The sequence below is a fragment of the Macaca fascicularis genome, chromosome 3, assembly GCF_037993035.2.
Source record: "Macaca fascicularis isolate 582-1 chromosome 3, T2T-MFA8v1.1".
Taxonomy (NCBI): domain Eukaryota; kingdom Metazoa; phylum Chordata; class Mammalia; order Primates; family Cercopithecidae; genus Macaca; species Macaca fascicularis.
This window is the reverse complement of record NC_088377.1, coordinates 5169128-5186914: the sequence shown is the minus strand read 5'-3', so window position 1 is coordinate 5186914 and position 17787 is coordinate 5169128. Positions and strand designations below refer to the sequence as shown.

The window sequence follows — 17787 nt, the reverse complement described above, 5'->3', positions numbered from 1 at the left end:
CAGGGCAAGGAGCCAGGTAGGTGGCAGAGGATGAGAGGCAGTGTGTGTGTAGGTAGCGGGGGCGATGACGCGGCTGCTGGGTTGCTGTTTGAACAATCAGCAGGTGGACCCCAAGGAAAGCCCACCAGGGCAGCCGGCGACACTTCAAGGGCCAAGCCAGAGCTCAACAGGGGCTCTCTAGGGAAGGGAAGGAGGAACCCAACCGACCAGTGAGTGGACAGGAATCATGATGTTCACTACCTCTCTAGAAATAGCTGCTTGCCATTTGTCCCCAAACACAAGCGACCATTCTAAAAAGCATTTCTGAAATCTAAGAGTAACTGAGTTGTTTATTTCCCCAATTATAAACCCTGTTGAGGTTTAAGCTATGCTTAAGTGACCAATGCTCCCATTTACGCAGACTGTCCTGGTCGAATTATGACAAGTGTCCTTTCATTCTGAGAAGTTTTAGGGAGGAATCGGAATTACCCTAGGAACTCTGGAATCAGGAGGCGACTCTGTTGAACACCACAGTCCCAGGCTGACTCCACTTAAATCTACTGTTTCAAACTCAGCTCCAGATTAAAGGGTCTCCAGCAGGTAAAATGAATACAAAACACCTGTAGCTCCAATAAGGGGTGGCAACTTTTGCTTTGACCTTAGCCTTGAGAGTGGTGAGGGCATCCCCCAGGATATAAGATGATAAGCGGGTAAATGGCCAAGGACAGCATCTCAGAACCCAAACCCCAGCACGGCTGCAGTCTGGGCTGGCCATGGGCACACATGCTGCCAGCTGCCTAGGCCTTCAGGAATTCCAGACACAAGCAGCTCAGGTCCCGAAGATCACAGTCACTTGGGTCTGCTCAGAGAGCCCAGCCTCGCAGGACTTGGAAATGGCCCCTGACCCAGCGGGCACCACCACGGGGGCCTTTCTCGCGCGGGGCCAGGCCAGGCCAGGTACCTGGTTTTGGCAAAGCCACGAGGGTGGGGCTAGGAGCCGCTGGGTAAAGGGCAGTGGGTTTCTCCAAGTTCTTTTTGTCCTTTTCATTCTTAAAGAACTCCCCACAAAGCCACAGTCTTTCTCCGTGAAGGGTGCAAAGTCTTTACCAACCTGGCCGAAGAGGACGCTGCCACCACTGCAGGCCCTAGAAGGAGCCGCCCCACCTGGCTCCTTGCCGACACTCCCCGGCAGCATCCCCAGCGGCCCCTCTCCACCCAGCCCTCACATGGCCCATAGTGGGTTCAATAGTGGCTCCCCAAAATTCACATCCACCCACCACCTTTGGGAGAGGATCTGTGCAGATGCCATCAAGTTAAGGTGAGAATGTAATGGACTGGGGAGGCCTGAATCCACTGACAGGTGGCCTTATGAAGAGAGGACACAGAGACATGGGGGAAAAGACAGGCAGAGACCGGAGGGACACAGCCACAAGCCAAGGGATGCAAAAGGCCGCTGTGCCGGCCACCACCAGAGGTTGGGGAGAGTCCCGGGACAGATTCTCCCTCAGAGTGCCCAGAAGGAACCAGCCCTGCTGACACCCTGACCATGGACGTCTGGCCTCCAGCACTGTGAGAGGCACATTTCTGACGTGAAGCCACTGGGCTGCTGGTGTTTTATGAGGACAGCACAGCGCTGGGACACTCCCACACAGCCTGTCGCAGACCTGGGATCAGGGACAACCAGGGGCATTTTACAAAACCTCAAACATACTGACCAACAGGACAGACCAGAACCTTCCAAATACGTTAAGAATCTTACGCTACCGAGCTGCTAACATTTTGGATTACACCGCATTTATACAACAAGGAAACAATGTTCATATGAGAATCAGGTCGTTTGGTTTGGGGGGGATCAGGCGAGTCAATATCTATTTCTCCCCCTTGAGCAAATAATCTTCATGCCAACAATAAATAACATTTGCTCCGCTGGGTAGTGCCAGCTTCAGCCGTATGAAATTGCTGTTTTGCAGGTCAAAAGGAATTTCATAGAGTTTCTTCAGGTTTCATGAGGAGGATCTCTGTCAAAACACCCGCAACATGGATGAGAAAGATTTAAAGTTCAACAGCCCTGCTTGATGGGCAAAGTGATGCGCCGACCCCGGCTTAGCAGGACAGGCACTGTGATCTGCTTTTCCAGCAGGAATGCTAGATATGGGCAGATCACACCCATAACCTTCACTAGGGCTTTCTTTGAACATGCAGGCACACACACACAGGTACGCACAGGGGCGCGCACGCACACACACACACACAGGTATGCACATGCGTGCGCGCGCGCACACACACACAGGTACGCACATGCGCACGCGCGCACACACACACACACACACACACACACACACACAGACACTCCCCCCAACTCTGGGAGGTGGCCATTGCACGGTGAACAGCAACACTGGAGCCAGGTGCCAGGGACCAATCCTGATTTCTTCATCTACTCTACTGTGACCTGGGGTCAGTTCCTAAACCTCTGTGCTATTTCCTCTGGCTAAAGACAGGGCTAGTACCCCAGCCTCATAGGATTAGGAGGATGAGTCACTGGACGTAGCCCCAAGGGCAGAGCTAAGCAGTCATGCACCACGTAACAAGGTTTCAGTCAATGACAGTGGTCCCATGAGATTCTAATACAGTATTTTTCCTCTATTACCTCGTCTATGTTTACATAAACAAATACCATGCATCACAGTTGCCCACAGCATGCAGTACAGTCACATGTTGGACAGGCTGGTAGCTAGGACAACAGGTTACACGGCACAGCCTGGGTGGCTAGCAGGCCATGCCATCAAGGTGCGCGAGAGTGCACTCTACAACGCGCCAAAGACAATGCCATCGCCCCAGGATACATTTCTGAGAACGTATCTCTGTTGTTAAACACTGCCTCACTGTGTTAGCTTGTGTTACATCCACGTGCCCAAACTGACCAAGGATGTTTGACAAGCAGAAAGACAGACCCGACTCTCCACCCCTCCACTCTCCGCATCCCAGCAGCTGGCCCAGCACAACCCATCTCATCAGTGTGGGGTCAGCACAGAGCCAAGGGGCCATAACCCCTCCGGCGAGGCATGAGGGAAGGTGGGCTCTGGATCAGGGGCCGCCACGTACCATGGGCGCCAGAGCCGGCCTGCTTCAGCATGGGCTTGTCCATCTTCTTGGCATAGAAGGCCGCGTACCACACGCGCAGCTCGGTGCCCGGGGGGATGTCTCTGGAGGTGGTGAAGTACACGTCGCTGCCGTGCTGGTAAGCCGTCAGGTTCTGGTGCTCAGCCTCCGCCGCCGGCCGCACCAGCATCATCCAGTTGCAGTCATCCTCATTGGAGGTGTCGAAGCACACGGGGTGCCCGTCCTTCTGGAACACCTGAGGGTGAGTCAGCCCGCGGAGAAGCCAGGAAAATGGCTGATTACCCATCTGCGTGTCAGCGTGTCGGGGGCGGGTGCTGAGGAACCCATCTAGACAGTGCCACCTCAGAGGCCATAAGGGCTCCTGTATGGGATGCTGAGGTGTTTACAATGGTGAGGAGGGTCACAGGTAAACCATGTGGTTTGGATGGGTCAAGTTAGTCACAGGCAAAAGGAGGCAGCAGACACAGCCTATGTGTCATCATACATCACACAGCAGTCTATGTGTCATCTGGATACCTGAGTGTTACTCGCGGCCCAGGTGCGGAACTCAAGTTCAAATCAGGTTCTAGTGGGTCTGGGGATATTGAAGTTCTAGTCCTGGTCCAGGTCGGCTTTGGGCTATCTGAGCTCCACTCCTAGTCCACATGTCATAGGGACACCTAGGCTCTCCAGATGGCCCAGTGGGAACTGGGACACAGTTCTACTCCCAGCTCCACCACAGGATGCTGGGTTCCTCCGGCTGGCTACCTCCCTGTCTATCAAACAACACCATTGCTTTATGGATTAAATGCAGGCAGGAAGCAGGGAGAAAAACTTACATATTTTGAAGTTCAAATCAACCACACGACTATAGGAGGGTTTTGTTCCTTATTTTCTGATGCCATGATCTGAGCTCTTCCTCCCTGCAGGAAGACAGCTCTCCCCTCTCCTGAGCTTTTCCTAGAGAGGCCTCTCTAAGGACGGAGCCCTTGGAAGTGAGAGGCGAGGGTGGGGGACCACCAGGTACCTAATGACCACCAGTTGCTGAGGAAGGCATGCTCCCAGCTGGTGGCACCATCCCTCTGGTGGGCACAGTCCAGCTGAACGCTGGTGCGTGCACTGAGAACAACCCGCTACGAGGCGATGACCTGCAAAATCGCGTAGCTGAAAGACCACCAAAATGGGCACAAAAGGCTTTTTTTATTAAAGGGGCCTCACCCCCAACCGTGCACCCACTGCATACATTGACTGGATGGGTGCTGCAAAGGACAGGCAGGTAAGCCAACGGCCTTTCAGAGGCTGTACTGGGTATTGTTACATATTTCTTCAACTTAAAACAGCCTTTTCTTTCCTTCTTTCCTTCCTTCCTTTCCTTCCTTCCCTCCCTCCCTTCCCTTCCTTCCCTCCCTCCCTTCCCTTCCTTCCCTCCCTGCCCTCCCTTCCTTTCTTCCTTCCTTCCGTCTCTTTTTGTAAACAACTCAAGTGCCTTTCCTTTTTTCCCCTTTTTGCTGCAATCTGCCTTATAAGCTCAGGTTTTCAAAGGGCTTCCAAAAACCCAAGCTTGTCCACTTCATCTGCCTGTCCTAAAACAAGCGGATCCCTTTCAAGGGTCTCTAAGAAAAGTTTGCTAACTAACAACCCATTCCTCATTTGTTTATTTCACAGATATTTCTGAAGCCTGGCTGGCTTGGGGTACTATCGTATCCCTGAGGGCAGACATGGAAACAGTCAAAAACTCGCCTCGCCTGGCCTCATAGGCCTTCCAGAGGGCTCATTTTTTACGTATGCTAAAGCCTGCCTTGCGATATACATACATTTTAGTTTTCTCGAGTTCACGTCAAAGTAGAGAACCACTTTCTTCTCTCAGTCTGATGTGCTTTTTAGAGCTACCAAACTTCGTACTGTTGCCCAAGGTCTCATCACTGCCTAAACAAACACCTTCCCTTTGAAAGGGCTTTGCAAACCACCATACGCTCTGCACAGGTGTGAAAAGAACTGGAGTGATGGACCCCTGCAAGACACTGCCTTGTAAAGCCTGCAACAGCAACGGAGGTCGTTTAAGACAGCTGGAGTCAGCATTTGGCGTTTCTCCTGCGTATGTTTTAAATACACTCTTTAATGTTCTGCAAAACTGAAAATTACAAAATACCAACTTAATATTGATGCTCTCGCAATGTAAAAAGAAACGTTTCCTTGGAAATTAAGCAGACCTACAATGTTTAGAGCTATTTTCAAGGAATTGACAAATCATGGAAACTCGGTGGTTCACTCCCCATTCCCACATAGGAACGCCAGAAAAATACCCGGTTCCTGAGCTCCTGTTTGGCAACAGCCTTTACCTTCAGGGGAAACGCGGACTCCTTTTCCCATTTGGCGACCCTCCTGGACTCAAAGGGACCGAACTGTGTCCGCTTGACGAGCTGAGTGATGGCAAACACTCCCTCGGCTCCGTCTTCCAGTCGTCTGATCTCCAAGTTGGGAGGAAGGGATGACCTGGAAATGGAATAAAACAAGACTCAAAAGAGAGCACGCACACCTGGGGACCGACTCGTTAAGATAACCTAAAAGCTCGCCCTCACTGACCGCCAGGGGTCTTCTGAAATAAAATTCTCCAGGTGATAAAATAGAAGCCTCCTGGTGGCTCACACCTGTAATCCCAGCACGCACTTTGGAAGGCCGAGGTGGGAAGACTGAATGAGCCCAGGAGTTTGAGACCAGCCTGGGCAACATGGTGAAACGCTGTCTCTACAAAAAATACAAAAAATTAGCTGGGCATGGTGGCGTGTGCCTGTAGTCCCAGCTACTTAGGAGGCTAAGGCAGGATGGCTTGAGCCCGGGAGTTCAAGACTGCAGTGAGCCGAGATTGTGCCACTGCACTGTAGCTTGGGTGACAGCACAGGACCCTGTCTCAAAGAAAAAGAAAACAGAAGCCTTCCTAATAGGTGCTGAATGAAGACTGAGGCTGAGGTTGTGATGATGCCCTCGGGCTGTGGCAATCTAGCCATAATCTTGTGGCCTTAGCTACACGAGGCCGACCACAAGGCCCTCCTGAGATTCACCCAGAGCACACCATGGCAGGGCTGTTTACTGAAGGATGGATTTCACTCCCCGTGGGAAAGACAGTGACAACAGGTGCATCTCTGGTGGGGCTGCTATGGGACAGGAAAGGGTCCGACTGGCGTGGGGACCAGCGATGGAGGGGGGATCACAGGGAACTTGCTGCTGAGGAGCCATAGGAACAGCACCCCGAGAGAGACGCAAGGGCCATGGGTGTCCCAAAGAGAAAGGTTTCCAGCCAAGTGGAGCAGGCCAGTTTTACTGAGGATGTGATCTCTTTAACTGAAGTAGAAGAATGTCAAGGACAGGGTGTGGGGAGGAAGGCATAGGAGCCAGGACGAGCCCATGACACGTCCAGAACAGAGGCGGACATGGGGTATCCAGCACACAGGCCCCTCAGACAGAGGCAGACGTGGGGTCCCCAGAGCATAGACTCCTCCGACAGAGGTGGACATGGGGTCCCCAGAACACAGGTCCCTCCGACAGAGGCGGACATGGTGTCCCCAGAGCACAGACCTCTCAGGGCGGGCAGGAGGCCGCTGAGACGAGGAGCCAGCCCAGAGGGTCCAACTGCAGGACCAAGGGTTTCAGCTGAATTTTCATGGGCAACAGGCAGCCCCTGAGGGTTCTGGGGAAGAGGGGGGTTGATGGGAAGAGGGGGGTTGATCCGCTCTCTACTTTAGGCTGAAACATTAATCTCTTTGTTTTGAATCACACTAAGAAGAAAACAAATGAACGGTGTTGTGAGGCAGTGGGGAGGCTCCTGGAAACAGTCCTGGAAAGACGGTGACCATCTGTGCAGCAGCAGCACATGCCAGGTACTGTCACCCACAACACCACAGCCACCCCACAGGAACCGCCATCCTCTCCCCTTTACAGAGGCCACCGAGGTCTGGAGAGGAGTGCCTTGCCCAAGCTCACCTGCCCGGGGCCACCAGGTGGCACAGCCTTCCCCAAGTGAGGGTGGAACGGCAGGGCAGCTGCTGCCCACTGAGCTGCCTCACCAGGCCTGCAGGGGCTGCCTCCGGAAGCTGCTGTGGGTCAGCCCCGTCCTGTCCTCATGACCCCCATCCCCTGCCCCGCCTGCGTGTGCATGTGTCCGCTGGCAGGCCAAGACCTGGAATGCAGAGAAGCCAACGAGCAGACCTCCAGCTTGGCCACTGGTGTTCAGCACATCAACCACCTTGGCCAGTCCATTCTTCTGCAGCCTCCACAATGTGTCAGGAACAGCTGGGCTCCAGCTAAGAACCCTGGAGTGGATCAAAGAAACTCACTCTGGAGCTTCGAAGTGCGTGTTTTGGCGCATCCCGGCAGCAAGGCTGCTCAGCTCACAGAGGGAAGGGAATCGCTGGCACTCACTCAGAGTGCCTCTGTTCTCCCTCGGGCTCCTTCCTCCCCGTCTGCAGACACAAAGACTGCTAGGCTCCTGCCGCAGCTGGCATATGGACAGGCCCGGGACCGTGAAAGCAGCTCACGGCGGTCACTCACCTTGCCCTGCTTAACACAAAGGAGTCTTTGACCATGACCACTGGGCCTAGCTCGGGACATTCGGAGTCGTGGTACTGGCTGCAGTCTTCACACCCTGCAAGCAGACATCCGAGCATTAGAGCACCCAGGGAAGGAGACACGCAAAGAACACAAACCTGGGAAATGGGGACCCTGGCCCCATGAGGGTGACCCGGAGTCATGAGACACATGCATCCGACACTACAAAGACAAGCAAGGGAGGGTGCATCGGATGGCACGAGGCCTGTGTCCCGAAGGCCTCCGTCAGTGCTCACGCACACATGAGGAGTGCAAAGGCAGGACACGCCTCCAGGGAAAGCGCCAGCTCCGCCGCACACCTGAAATCAAGCACGGTCACCTCCACGGTGACGAAGACCAAGACCCTCCCCAAAGAATGAGCATAAATGAAAATGGCCAATGTTAGCGGGTTCATGGTAACTCTAACACACTTCCCTCCTGCCTAGTCCTGGATTACTTTTCTGGACCAAGTGCTACCCGCTGCAAAGTGCCCTCGGCCAGGAGTTCTGAGAAAGGTGATCCTATTAAAACCACACCCCTGTAAGTGCACTGCTTAGGAAATAAATGGTTCGTGGGGAAAATTTAAATACACAACTTTTCTATATTATAAAAACCAAATGTGGACATGGCTTTGCCTAGACAGCAAACGCCATGCCCATCTGTGTTCTATGACATAGGGCTGGTCTCAGACAGGTCCCCGGGCCACTTACAGATGAACATGATCTCTTCGCTCCCATCTTCAGCCATCTCTGACACCTGTCAGGATACAAGAGAGCCTCATTACCAAATACCAAAATACTCTTACCAAAATACTTTTTTTTTTTTTTTTGAGATTGAGCTCCCTCTGTTGCCCAGGCTGGAGTACAGTGGCACAATCTTGGCTCACTGCAACCTCTGCCTCCCAGGTCCAAGTGATTGTCCTGCCTCAGCCTCCTGAGTAGCTGGGACTACAAGTATGAGTCTCGGCTAATTTTTGTATTTTTAGTAGAGACAGGGTTTCACCATGTTGGCCAGGCTGTTCTCAATCTCTTGACCTTGTGATCCACCTGCCTCGGCCTCCCAAAGTGCTGGGATTACAGGTGTGAACCACTGCGCCTGGCCTCTTAACAAAATAATGTTTAAAGACAATTCCTACTAAGGGCCTCCTCCAGCCAGTATAGGGACATTACGTGGTGCTCTAAAGAGAACACACAGTGGGGTCTCCTCTTATTGTGGGATGGGGCTGGGGTCCCTGAAACACCTTCTCACCTCAAATAATGTTATTTTTAATAAAAGCAATGGATTTGAACAGTCTCGTGAACTCAGATTTTCATCTTTTCATATTAGCCATAAATTACCATTTTTAAAACAAATATATCACCTTTTTGTGGTGACAGGGTCTTGCTCTGTCACCCAGGCAGGAGTGTAGTGGCGAGATCACAGCTCACTGCAGCCTCTACCTGCTGGGCTCAAGCAATCCTCCTACCTCAGCCTCCCAAAGTGCTGGGATTATGGCACGAGTCATCGTGCCCACCTATATCACCATTTTTAAAAAGCCAGTTGTCACTTTTGTTCCCCTCACTCACTGGGCCGTGAATTCCTCAAGGTCAGGTATGTCTAATGCAACGTTTTTTCTACAGTTCCTAACCTATGGCTGGTGCCCCATAAACACTCGTTTCTCTGGGGACCAAATAAATGCATGATGTTGTGGAGGACTCTCGTGCTCCCACATAAGCTGTTATCAGATCCAATAATTCTATTCCCTATCCATCCTTGAGGTTCACCTCCATAAACACTTGCATAGTGGGTAGATGAGCACAAACTGACACCCACACACACATATATTTACAGGGTGATCTAGACATTGTTCACTCCTGGGCTGTAAAATGGAAATAAAAACACCCACCTCATGCAATTTGGGAGGAGCATAAAGCGAGATACACACAGTATGTGCTACCGAATAATCATTCCTCCTCTGCCCACCCCCATTCCCAACTGTGCCCATTGGCACGTCCTTCCTGCATCCTGCTTCTCTGATGCCCGCTGCTGGTGGTTTAGGAAAGCGTGCATATGCTGGCACTTTTTGAATGCTGATTCCACATGCCCTCCACCCCACTCATCCCCAGCAGCTTGAAGGGTGAAAAGCAGACCATGCAAAACCCATATGGAAACACAGTCACTGAACATGCGTGTTTGAGAGCAGTGTAGGGTTGAAAACTTCAAGTTAGGAGAGTGAATTAGCTACGAGGAAGTGAGGCAGAGGAGAGAGAGTTCCAATTTGCCCTTAAAATGCCAGAAATAACCAGGGGGGTGAAATTTTCTCCCAGAACAGCACTGTATCTTCTTTTCCTGGGAACACGCATTCATGTTCAAAGGTATCTCACGCGGCTCCAGCAAGTCTGACTCAGTTTCACAGCCGCATTCGGCCTCGCCTGCCCCAGTTCCTGGGCACCTCGGCGCAAATAGGGACCAGTCTGGGATGGGGGCTCAGCTGGGCAGTGAACAGGAGATGAACAGGGGCAAAGGGCAGAAGAAACCCAGGCTGGGGTGGGTAGGGGCATGCTTTCATGAGTTGCTGCTGTGCTGCTGGAGGTGTAGGACCTGTGTGCCCCCTGCAGGAACTCACGCCACTCACGGTCAGAAGCTTGGGCAATGGGAACGATAGGCCTTAAGAGGCTCCCCACACTGTGGTTAGATCACCGCAGAATACAGAGTCCCAACAAAGGTATTGGAATCAGAGTGGGAGGATGGCGGGAAGTCGTCCTGGCCTTGCTTACTTGGGAACCTGCACAAATCCCCTGAGGCCTGGCGTGGCCGCCTCTCCCCGGGGCAGACCTTGCCTCTGGCCTCCACCTCTCACAGACTGCCCACCCCCCAGGTGCCCCCAAAGAAGAGCTCCTCTGAGCGGAGCTGCTGGGAAAGGAAACCCAGAAGGAGGCGAGGGAAGCAGGAGAGCAGGGTTTTAGCCTCCTGTGCTACACTCTGATTCTATGTAAATGTCTTGAGTCCTGGCAGTAAGGGTCCTGATTAGCAGCATCTGGTCCCCATCACATGGCCTCTCTAAAACGGCTCCTCTGGGCCCAGGATCAGAGACCACAGCCACCCTGGGCTGCAGATCAGGCCTGAGTAATGGAGCATCTTCAAAGTCTTTGCTGTCTTAGCAAAAATCTCTTTAACACTCAGAAAGTGCCTTTGTAGAAGGGGAAGTGTGGTCTCCAGACCGCTAAGGCACAGAAGACATCCCAGAACAAGGCACACAGGAAGTACTGTTTCAGGGAAAGGGAGAGGAAAAAAGAACTAGAAGTTTGAGATCCCAGGCAAGCGCGTGGCTCACGTCTGTAATCCCAGCACTCTGAGAGACGAAGATGGGTGGATCACCTCAGGTCAGGAGTTCGAGACCAGCCTGGCCAACATGGTGAACCCCATTTCTACTAAAAATACAAAAACTAGGCTGGGCGTGGTGGCTCATGCCTGTAATCCCAGCACTTTGGGAGGCCAAGGCAGGCGCATCACAAGGTCAGGAGATCGAGACCATCCTGGCCAACATGGGGAAACCCCGTCTCCACTGAAAAAGAAAAAAATTAGCCAGGTGTGGTGGTGGACGCCTGTAGTCCCAGCTACTCAGGAAGCTGAGGCAGGAGAATGGCGTGAATCCGGGAGGTGGAGCTTGCAGTGAGCTGAGATTGTGCCACTGCACTCCAGCCTGGGTGACAGAGCAAGACTCCATCTCAAAAAAAAAAAAAAGAAAAGAAAAGAAACTAGTCAGGCACAGAGGTGCATGCCTGTAATCCCAGCTACTCGGGAAGCTGAGGCAGGAGAATCGCTTGAACCCAGGAGGCGGAAGTTGTGGTGGGCCAAGATCGCACGCCTCTGCACTCCAGCCTGGGTGACCGAGTGAGACTCTGTCTCAAAAAACAAAACAAAACAAAAAAGGCCGGAAGCAGTGGCTCACGCCTGTAATCCCAGCACTTTGGGAGGCCAAGGTGAGTGGATCACAAGGTCAGGAGATCGAGACCATCCTGGCTAACATGGTGAAACCCCATCTCTACTAAAAAAATACAAAAAAAATTAGCCAGGCGTGGTGGCGGGCGCCTGTAGTCCCAGCTACTTGGGAGGCTGAGGCAGGAGAATGGCATGAATCCGGGAGGCGGAGCTTGCAGTGAGTCGAGATCGTGCCACTGCACTCCAGCCAGGGCGACACAGCAAGACTCTCAAAAAAAAAAAAAAAAAGTTCAAGATCCCCCTATCTCAACAAACAATCCTGGGAAGACTTACCTTACATCAGTGATTTCAAAATGTGGTCTCTGAACCAGGAACCAGCAGGGCCAGCATTGCTTGGGAACGTCTCAGAAATGCACATCCTTGCCTCCCACCCCCAGACCTGCTGAATCAGACTTGGCAGAGGGCCCTGCATTCTGCTTGCAAAGCCCTCCAGGTGGTTCGGATGCAGCTCAAGTCTGAGAACCACCGCTTTGCCTGAAAATCTCTTCAAAATTTCTATGACTACTACTACAAAAACTAACTAAACATGACCGCCATCCCAAGAAGACCACAGTAATAATATCAGGAAACCAGGAAACCACACTTATCACAAATGTCAATGAAGCTCAGACCAGGACCATCTGCATCTAACCTGGTGGTAAATGGGAAATGAGGGGTGACTTCAGACAAATGTTCCTTATACGGAACGCTCAGTGAAGAAAACTGTTAAAAACAACTTTGAAAAAGAAGCCTAAAGTGACAGACTCAGTGTCCCTGACTTCAAACTTCATTATCAAGCTACCGTCAAAAAACTCTGATACCGGTGAGAAGGTGAATAGAGATCAATGGAACAAAACAGACAACCCAGAAACAGACCTAAACAAACACGCCCAAAGCTTTTTTTTTTTTTTTTTTTTTTGAGACGGAGTCTTGCTCTGTCGCCCAGGCTGGAGTGCAGTGGCGCGATCTCAGCTCACTGCAACTTCCGCCTCCCCGTTCAAGCGATTCTCTTGCCTCAGCCTCCCGAGTCGCTGGGATTACAGGCATGTGCTACCACGCCCAGCTAACTGTTATATTTTTAGTAGCGACAGGGTTTCACCATGTTGGTCAGGAGGGCCTCAATCTCTTGACCTCGTGATCTGCCCACCTCAGCCTCCCAAAGTGCTGGGATTACAGGTGTGAGCCACCGTGCCCGGCCTGCATTTTTTTTACAAAGACAAAAGCGGATTGGATTTTAAAGTCCAACTGAGGAAGGGCAACCATTTCAGCAGATGCTGCTGGAACAACTGGGCATCCACAGAGAAAAAAATGAACTATAACCTCATATCTTATTAGAAAATTAACTCAAAATGGATCAGTCTTAAAACATAAAATATTAAATAATAGAACTTAGAAAAACAGAGAAAATCTTTGGGCTCTAGAGCAAGCCACAGTTTTTAGACTTGTCACCAAAAACACAATCTATAAAAGGAAAACCATTTGCATCTTCATTCAGACGGCAACAGTCAACCCAAAAACCACCATGTCAAAAGTAAACATCTGGACTCTCCTCACAGTCTCTCTGCCCCCACCTCCTGCATCTTAGGTCGCGGTCGTCAGAGAGACCTGGAACTGCTGTGACCTCTCCGGCCTCCCTCTCACACCTGCCCATCACACCAACTACCTACAGCCCCCATTACTACCTCCCTTTACTACCTCCCTTAGCCACACCCCACTTTCTCCCACCTGTAAGGCTGCAAGGGTCTCCAGATAACTCTTCCTCCTCTGCCTGGGCCGCCAACCCATTTTCCACACTGCAGAGCGGTTCTTCTAGAACATAAATCCAATCACATCGCTTGCCAGCCTGAAGCTTCATCGGCTTCCCACTGTCCCAGGAAGAAACCCCGAACTCCTACACACAACCAGCCACTGCCTTTCTCTGCAGCCTCCTCACCCCAACCCCACCGTCTCTAGCCACACTTCCCAGAACGCCAAGCCACTGCCCTCGGTAGCCTTCTCACCCTACGCAACCCCACCCTCTCCAGCCACACTTCCCAGAACGCCAAGCTGGGTCCTGCCTCTGGGCCTTTGCACATGCTCGCCCCCATGGCTGGACCTCTCCCCAGCCCCCTGCCATGCCTGCTCACTCCTCAGTCCCCACTCCCCACTCCCCAGCTCACTCCTCACTCCCCAGCCCTCTCTGCAATGCCTGCTCACTCCTCAGTCCCCACCCCCCCACTCCCCTGCTCACTCCCCACTCCCCTGCTCACTCCTCACTCCCCAGCCCTCTCTGCAATGCCTGCTCACTCCTCAGTCCCCACCCCCCCACTCCCCTGCTCACTCCCCACTCCCCTGCTCACTCCTCACTCCCCAGCCCTCTCTGCAATGCCTGCTCACTCCTCAGTCCCCACCCCCCACTCTCCTGCTCACTCCTCACTCCCCTGCTCACTCCTCACTCCCCAGCCCTCTCTGCAATGCCTGCTCACTCCTCAGTCTTAGCTTAACTTCATTTCTTCGGGGAGGGTCTCCCTGATCCACCTGTCCAAAGTGTGGCATGTTTTCCAAAAGTGCTCTGTGATTTCCTTCACAGCACTGTCACCCGTGTGGCCATGCCTGTGTGTGACCGATCTCATGTCTCTCTCCCACCACACTTCAAGGGCCAAGAGGGCAAGACTTGTAGCAGCCTTGTACAGCAGAATATACTTGGACCCTCCTCGGCACCGGCACACGGGACAGGCTGATGTCTGGTAAGAGAATCGGCCACTTCCTGGTACACCCCCTACCACACCCCAGGCTGCGGACGCGAGGTCCACCCCAGGCACAGCCACTTCCCCTCAGTCCACCACGGGGGTTCTACCATCTTTCAAGACAGAGCCCTAACCTCACCCTCCCAGACACCTTCCTCCCTTCAGTTACTCTCACCTCCTCCGTGATCCCCCCAAAAAGTTGACTCTTCCTAAACCACTATCTCAGCTTCACATAATGTCATGCACATGGTCTGTTTTTTCTACTAGATTTATTTTCTTTCATTTTACTTTGAGACAGGGTTACTCTGTCACCCAAGCTGGAGTATAATGGTCCCATCACAGCTCACTATAACCTCACACTCGTGGCCTCCTGCGATCCTCCAGCTTCAGCCTCTCAAGTAACTGGGACTACTGGCATGCACCGCTATGCCCAGCTAACTTTTTTAATTTTTTTGTAGAGATTTGGTCTCACTATGTTGGCCAGGCTGGTCTCAAACTCCTGGCCTCAAGCAATCCTCCTGCTTCAGCCTCCCACTTCAGATTTCAGGTATCAGCCCCCACGTCTAGCCTCTATTAGATCTTTAACCATGAAAGACAGAAGCTTAAAACTGACTTTTCCACTTACTCCCTTCGTCCAGTTCTTATGTACTTTGTATGTAGTACCCCACGTACAAGAAAGCCCTGATAAATCTTTTGACCTGACGCCTTCACCTCCAGATAATTAAGAGTGGTTGGAAAGTTCCAAACGTTTTGTTTGCACAAGTTATGCCAAGAAAGTTCAAAAGTTTAGTTAGATTAGCATTAAGATCTGGAAGAGAAATTTTCCATGTTCCATATAAAAAGTGATTTTAAACTTTCATATTGTTTTTTGATATTTACAAAGCACCTGCTGGGTGCAAGGTTCCAATGCTACCACAACGACCTGTGCTTGGCCTCTGACATCCCTGGCCCACGACAGGAGGTGGCCCCGGCCTGGGGTCTTTCTCCATAGTGGCCGCCGGGGACCACCCTGGTCTGGCGTTGGCCAGGCCACTGCCTTCCCTCCACTTGACACTAAGCCTGTCTATGGGTTTCCAGGTTCACGTACTTGAAAGAAAGTTCAAATAAAGCCTGTGCTACTGAAGAAATCTTGCAAGGAAACAATGTGGTTCTTGGAATCTGCAGCCTGGCACCCACAAGAATATCTTATCAGCTCAAATAAAACGAAGTCCATTTCTTGTGCAGATATTCGAGGGACACCTGCCATGGGCAGTTGGTGTTGAAGGGCTGTTCATTTGGGGCAGCAGAACGAGCACAAAGCTTCTCCCCTTCCACACACGCCACACAACAAAGGGTGCGACCGTGGCCTGCACAGGGGACGCTAGAGAGGGCTGGTAGAGCCCAGATCTGGCTGGACCACCTGAGCTGCATCCTGATTCCTGGGGAGAAGCCAGAACACCTCCACTCCCTGGGGAGACCCTATCCACTCCCTTCTCAGTACAAAGGGGGAAAGGTCTAGAACAAGGAATCTGACCTTTCTGTTGTTACCAGATGGGTGTGCCCCGCCAGGTTCAACCACAACCTGCTCACCTGGGAGAGTAACCTCCCCAGGCAGGGCTAAGGGAGCAGGGACTCCTTTCTGTGCTGAGCTCTGAGATGTGGGGAGATGCCAGACACCCTCAGCTCAGAAAGCCCAGAAACCTCACTGACTATCTGAGTTTTGTACATATTTTCTATTCACACAAAGAGTGACCCTGCAGAAAGCAGCCACTCAGGGGCCTCTGCTGCGCCGGTAGTCAAACTCCCCGAAACTGAAAGGAGTTAAGACGCAACTCCTTTCTACTCTAGCCCTGACCTCCTCCGTTCACAATCTTCCCCAGGGCTGGGGGCAGATTTTCCTGGTTTCCCCAGGAAAAGTTTTGTGCAAAGGGTCCTGAAAGCAGTGAAAGGAAAGCAAGCTGAGCTCTACACACTACAGCAGAACAGGTGAAACAAACATGTTGAAAGGACAGAGTCTCACCATGTTGCCCAGGCTGGAGCCCAGTGGTTTTTCACAGGCGTGAACATAGCGCACTACAGCCTCAAACTCCCCGGCACAAGTGACCCTCCTGCCGCAGCCTCCGCATAGCTGGGAGTGCAGCCATTGTGCCCAGCTTGAAAAACAGTTTTGAGGATTATTTATTAATGTGACCTGCAAGGGCTGAGAAGGTTTAGAAAAAGCTACTGGTTTTGAAATATTGGGAAATGAAAGCTTCACGATTTTTTTTTTTTTTTTGTGAGACGGAGTCTCACTCTGTGGCCCAGGCTGGAGTGCAGTGGCTGGATCTCAGCTCACTGCAAGCTCCGCCTCCCAGGTTTAGGCCATTCTCCTGCCTCAGCCTCCCAAGTAGCTGGGACTACAGGCGTCCGCCACCTCGCCCAGCTGGTTTTTTGTATTTTTTAGTAGAGACGGGGTTTCACCGTGTTCGCCAGGATGGTCTCAATCTCCTGACCTCGTGATCCGCCCATCTCGGCCTTCCGAAGTGCTGGGATTACAGGCTTGAGCCACCGCGCCCGGCCAGCTTCATGATTTTAAAAGACACATGTCTAGAGAAAATGTTCTCCATCTCTACAATTTTGTCATTTCGAGAATGTCACATAGGCCGGGCATGGTGGCTCAAGCTTGTAATCCCAGCAGTTTGGGAGGCCAAAGTGGGCGAAACACCTGAGGTCAGGACCAGCCTGGCCTACATGGCAAAACCCCATCTCTACTAAAAATACAAAAATTAGCCAGGTGTGGTGGTGGGAGCCTGTAATCCCAGCTACTCAGGAAGCTGAGGCAGAAGAATCACTTGAACCCGGGAGGTGGATGCTGCAGTGAGACGAGATCCACTCCAGCCTGGGCAACACCGTCTCAAAAACAAAAAACAAAAAAATGTCATATAAATGAAATCAGACAGCCTGTGACCTTTAAGATTGGCTTTTTCTAACTGAAATAATACCCTTGAGATCCTTCCAGGATGTTGCCTCAGTGAAAAGCTCATTCCTTTATATTGCTGAATAATATTCCACGGTTCGAGTGCATTACTGTTTGTTCAGCAATTCACTCGCTCACGGAAGGACACTTGGGTTTTTTCCACGTGGGGCTGTCACAAATAAAGCTGTTAGGAGCAATCGTGTACAGGTTTTTTTGTACATACGTTTTCATTTCTCTGAGATAAATGCCCAGAAGTGCAATGACTGGGGCATCTGTTAGGAGGATGTTTCATTTTTTAATAAACCGACAGGCTGTTTTCCAGAGAGGCTGCAGCACTTTGCACCTCCCGCCAGCGACGCAGGAGAGATCCAGTTTCTCAGCGGCCTCCCCAGCATCTGGTGGGGTCACTACGTTTGGTGTCTCCTTGTGGTTTTAATTTGCATTTCCCTAGTGGCTAAAGACGCTGAACATCTTTTCACGTGCTTGTAGGCCACATGTATTAATATC

General features: G+C 51.8%; 1 protein-coding gene across 6 annotated transcripts in view; it reads right to left on the bottom strand.

Annotated features, from left to right (window-relative positions):
* The window catches only part of PRDM15 (PR/SET domain 15), a 76346-nt gene that overhangs the window by 47601 nt on the left and 10958 nt on the right, over window positions 1–17787 (bottom strand). For all 6 annotated transcript variants that reach the window (XR_012431974.1, XM_005548635.4, XM_005548636.4 and 3 more), the window contains exons 2-5: window positions 8370–8415; window positions 7624–7717; window positions 5418–5571; window positions 3082–3334 (exon numbers count right to left, since the gene is read on the bottom strand). Coding sequence is in view for 5 of the 6 variants with exons in the window: in XM_005548635.4 (XP_005548692.2) it covers window positions 3082–3334; window positions 5418–5571; window positions 7624–7717; window positions 8370–8406 (538 nt within the window). In the remaining variant the exon portion in view is untranslated. The remainder of the gene's footprint in view (window positions 1–3081; window positions 3335–5417; window positions 5572–7623; window positions 7718–8369; window positions 8416–17787) is intronic.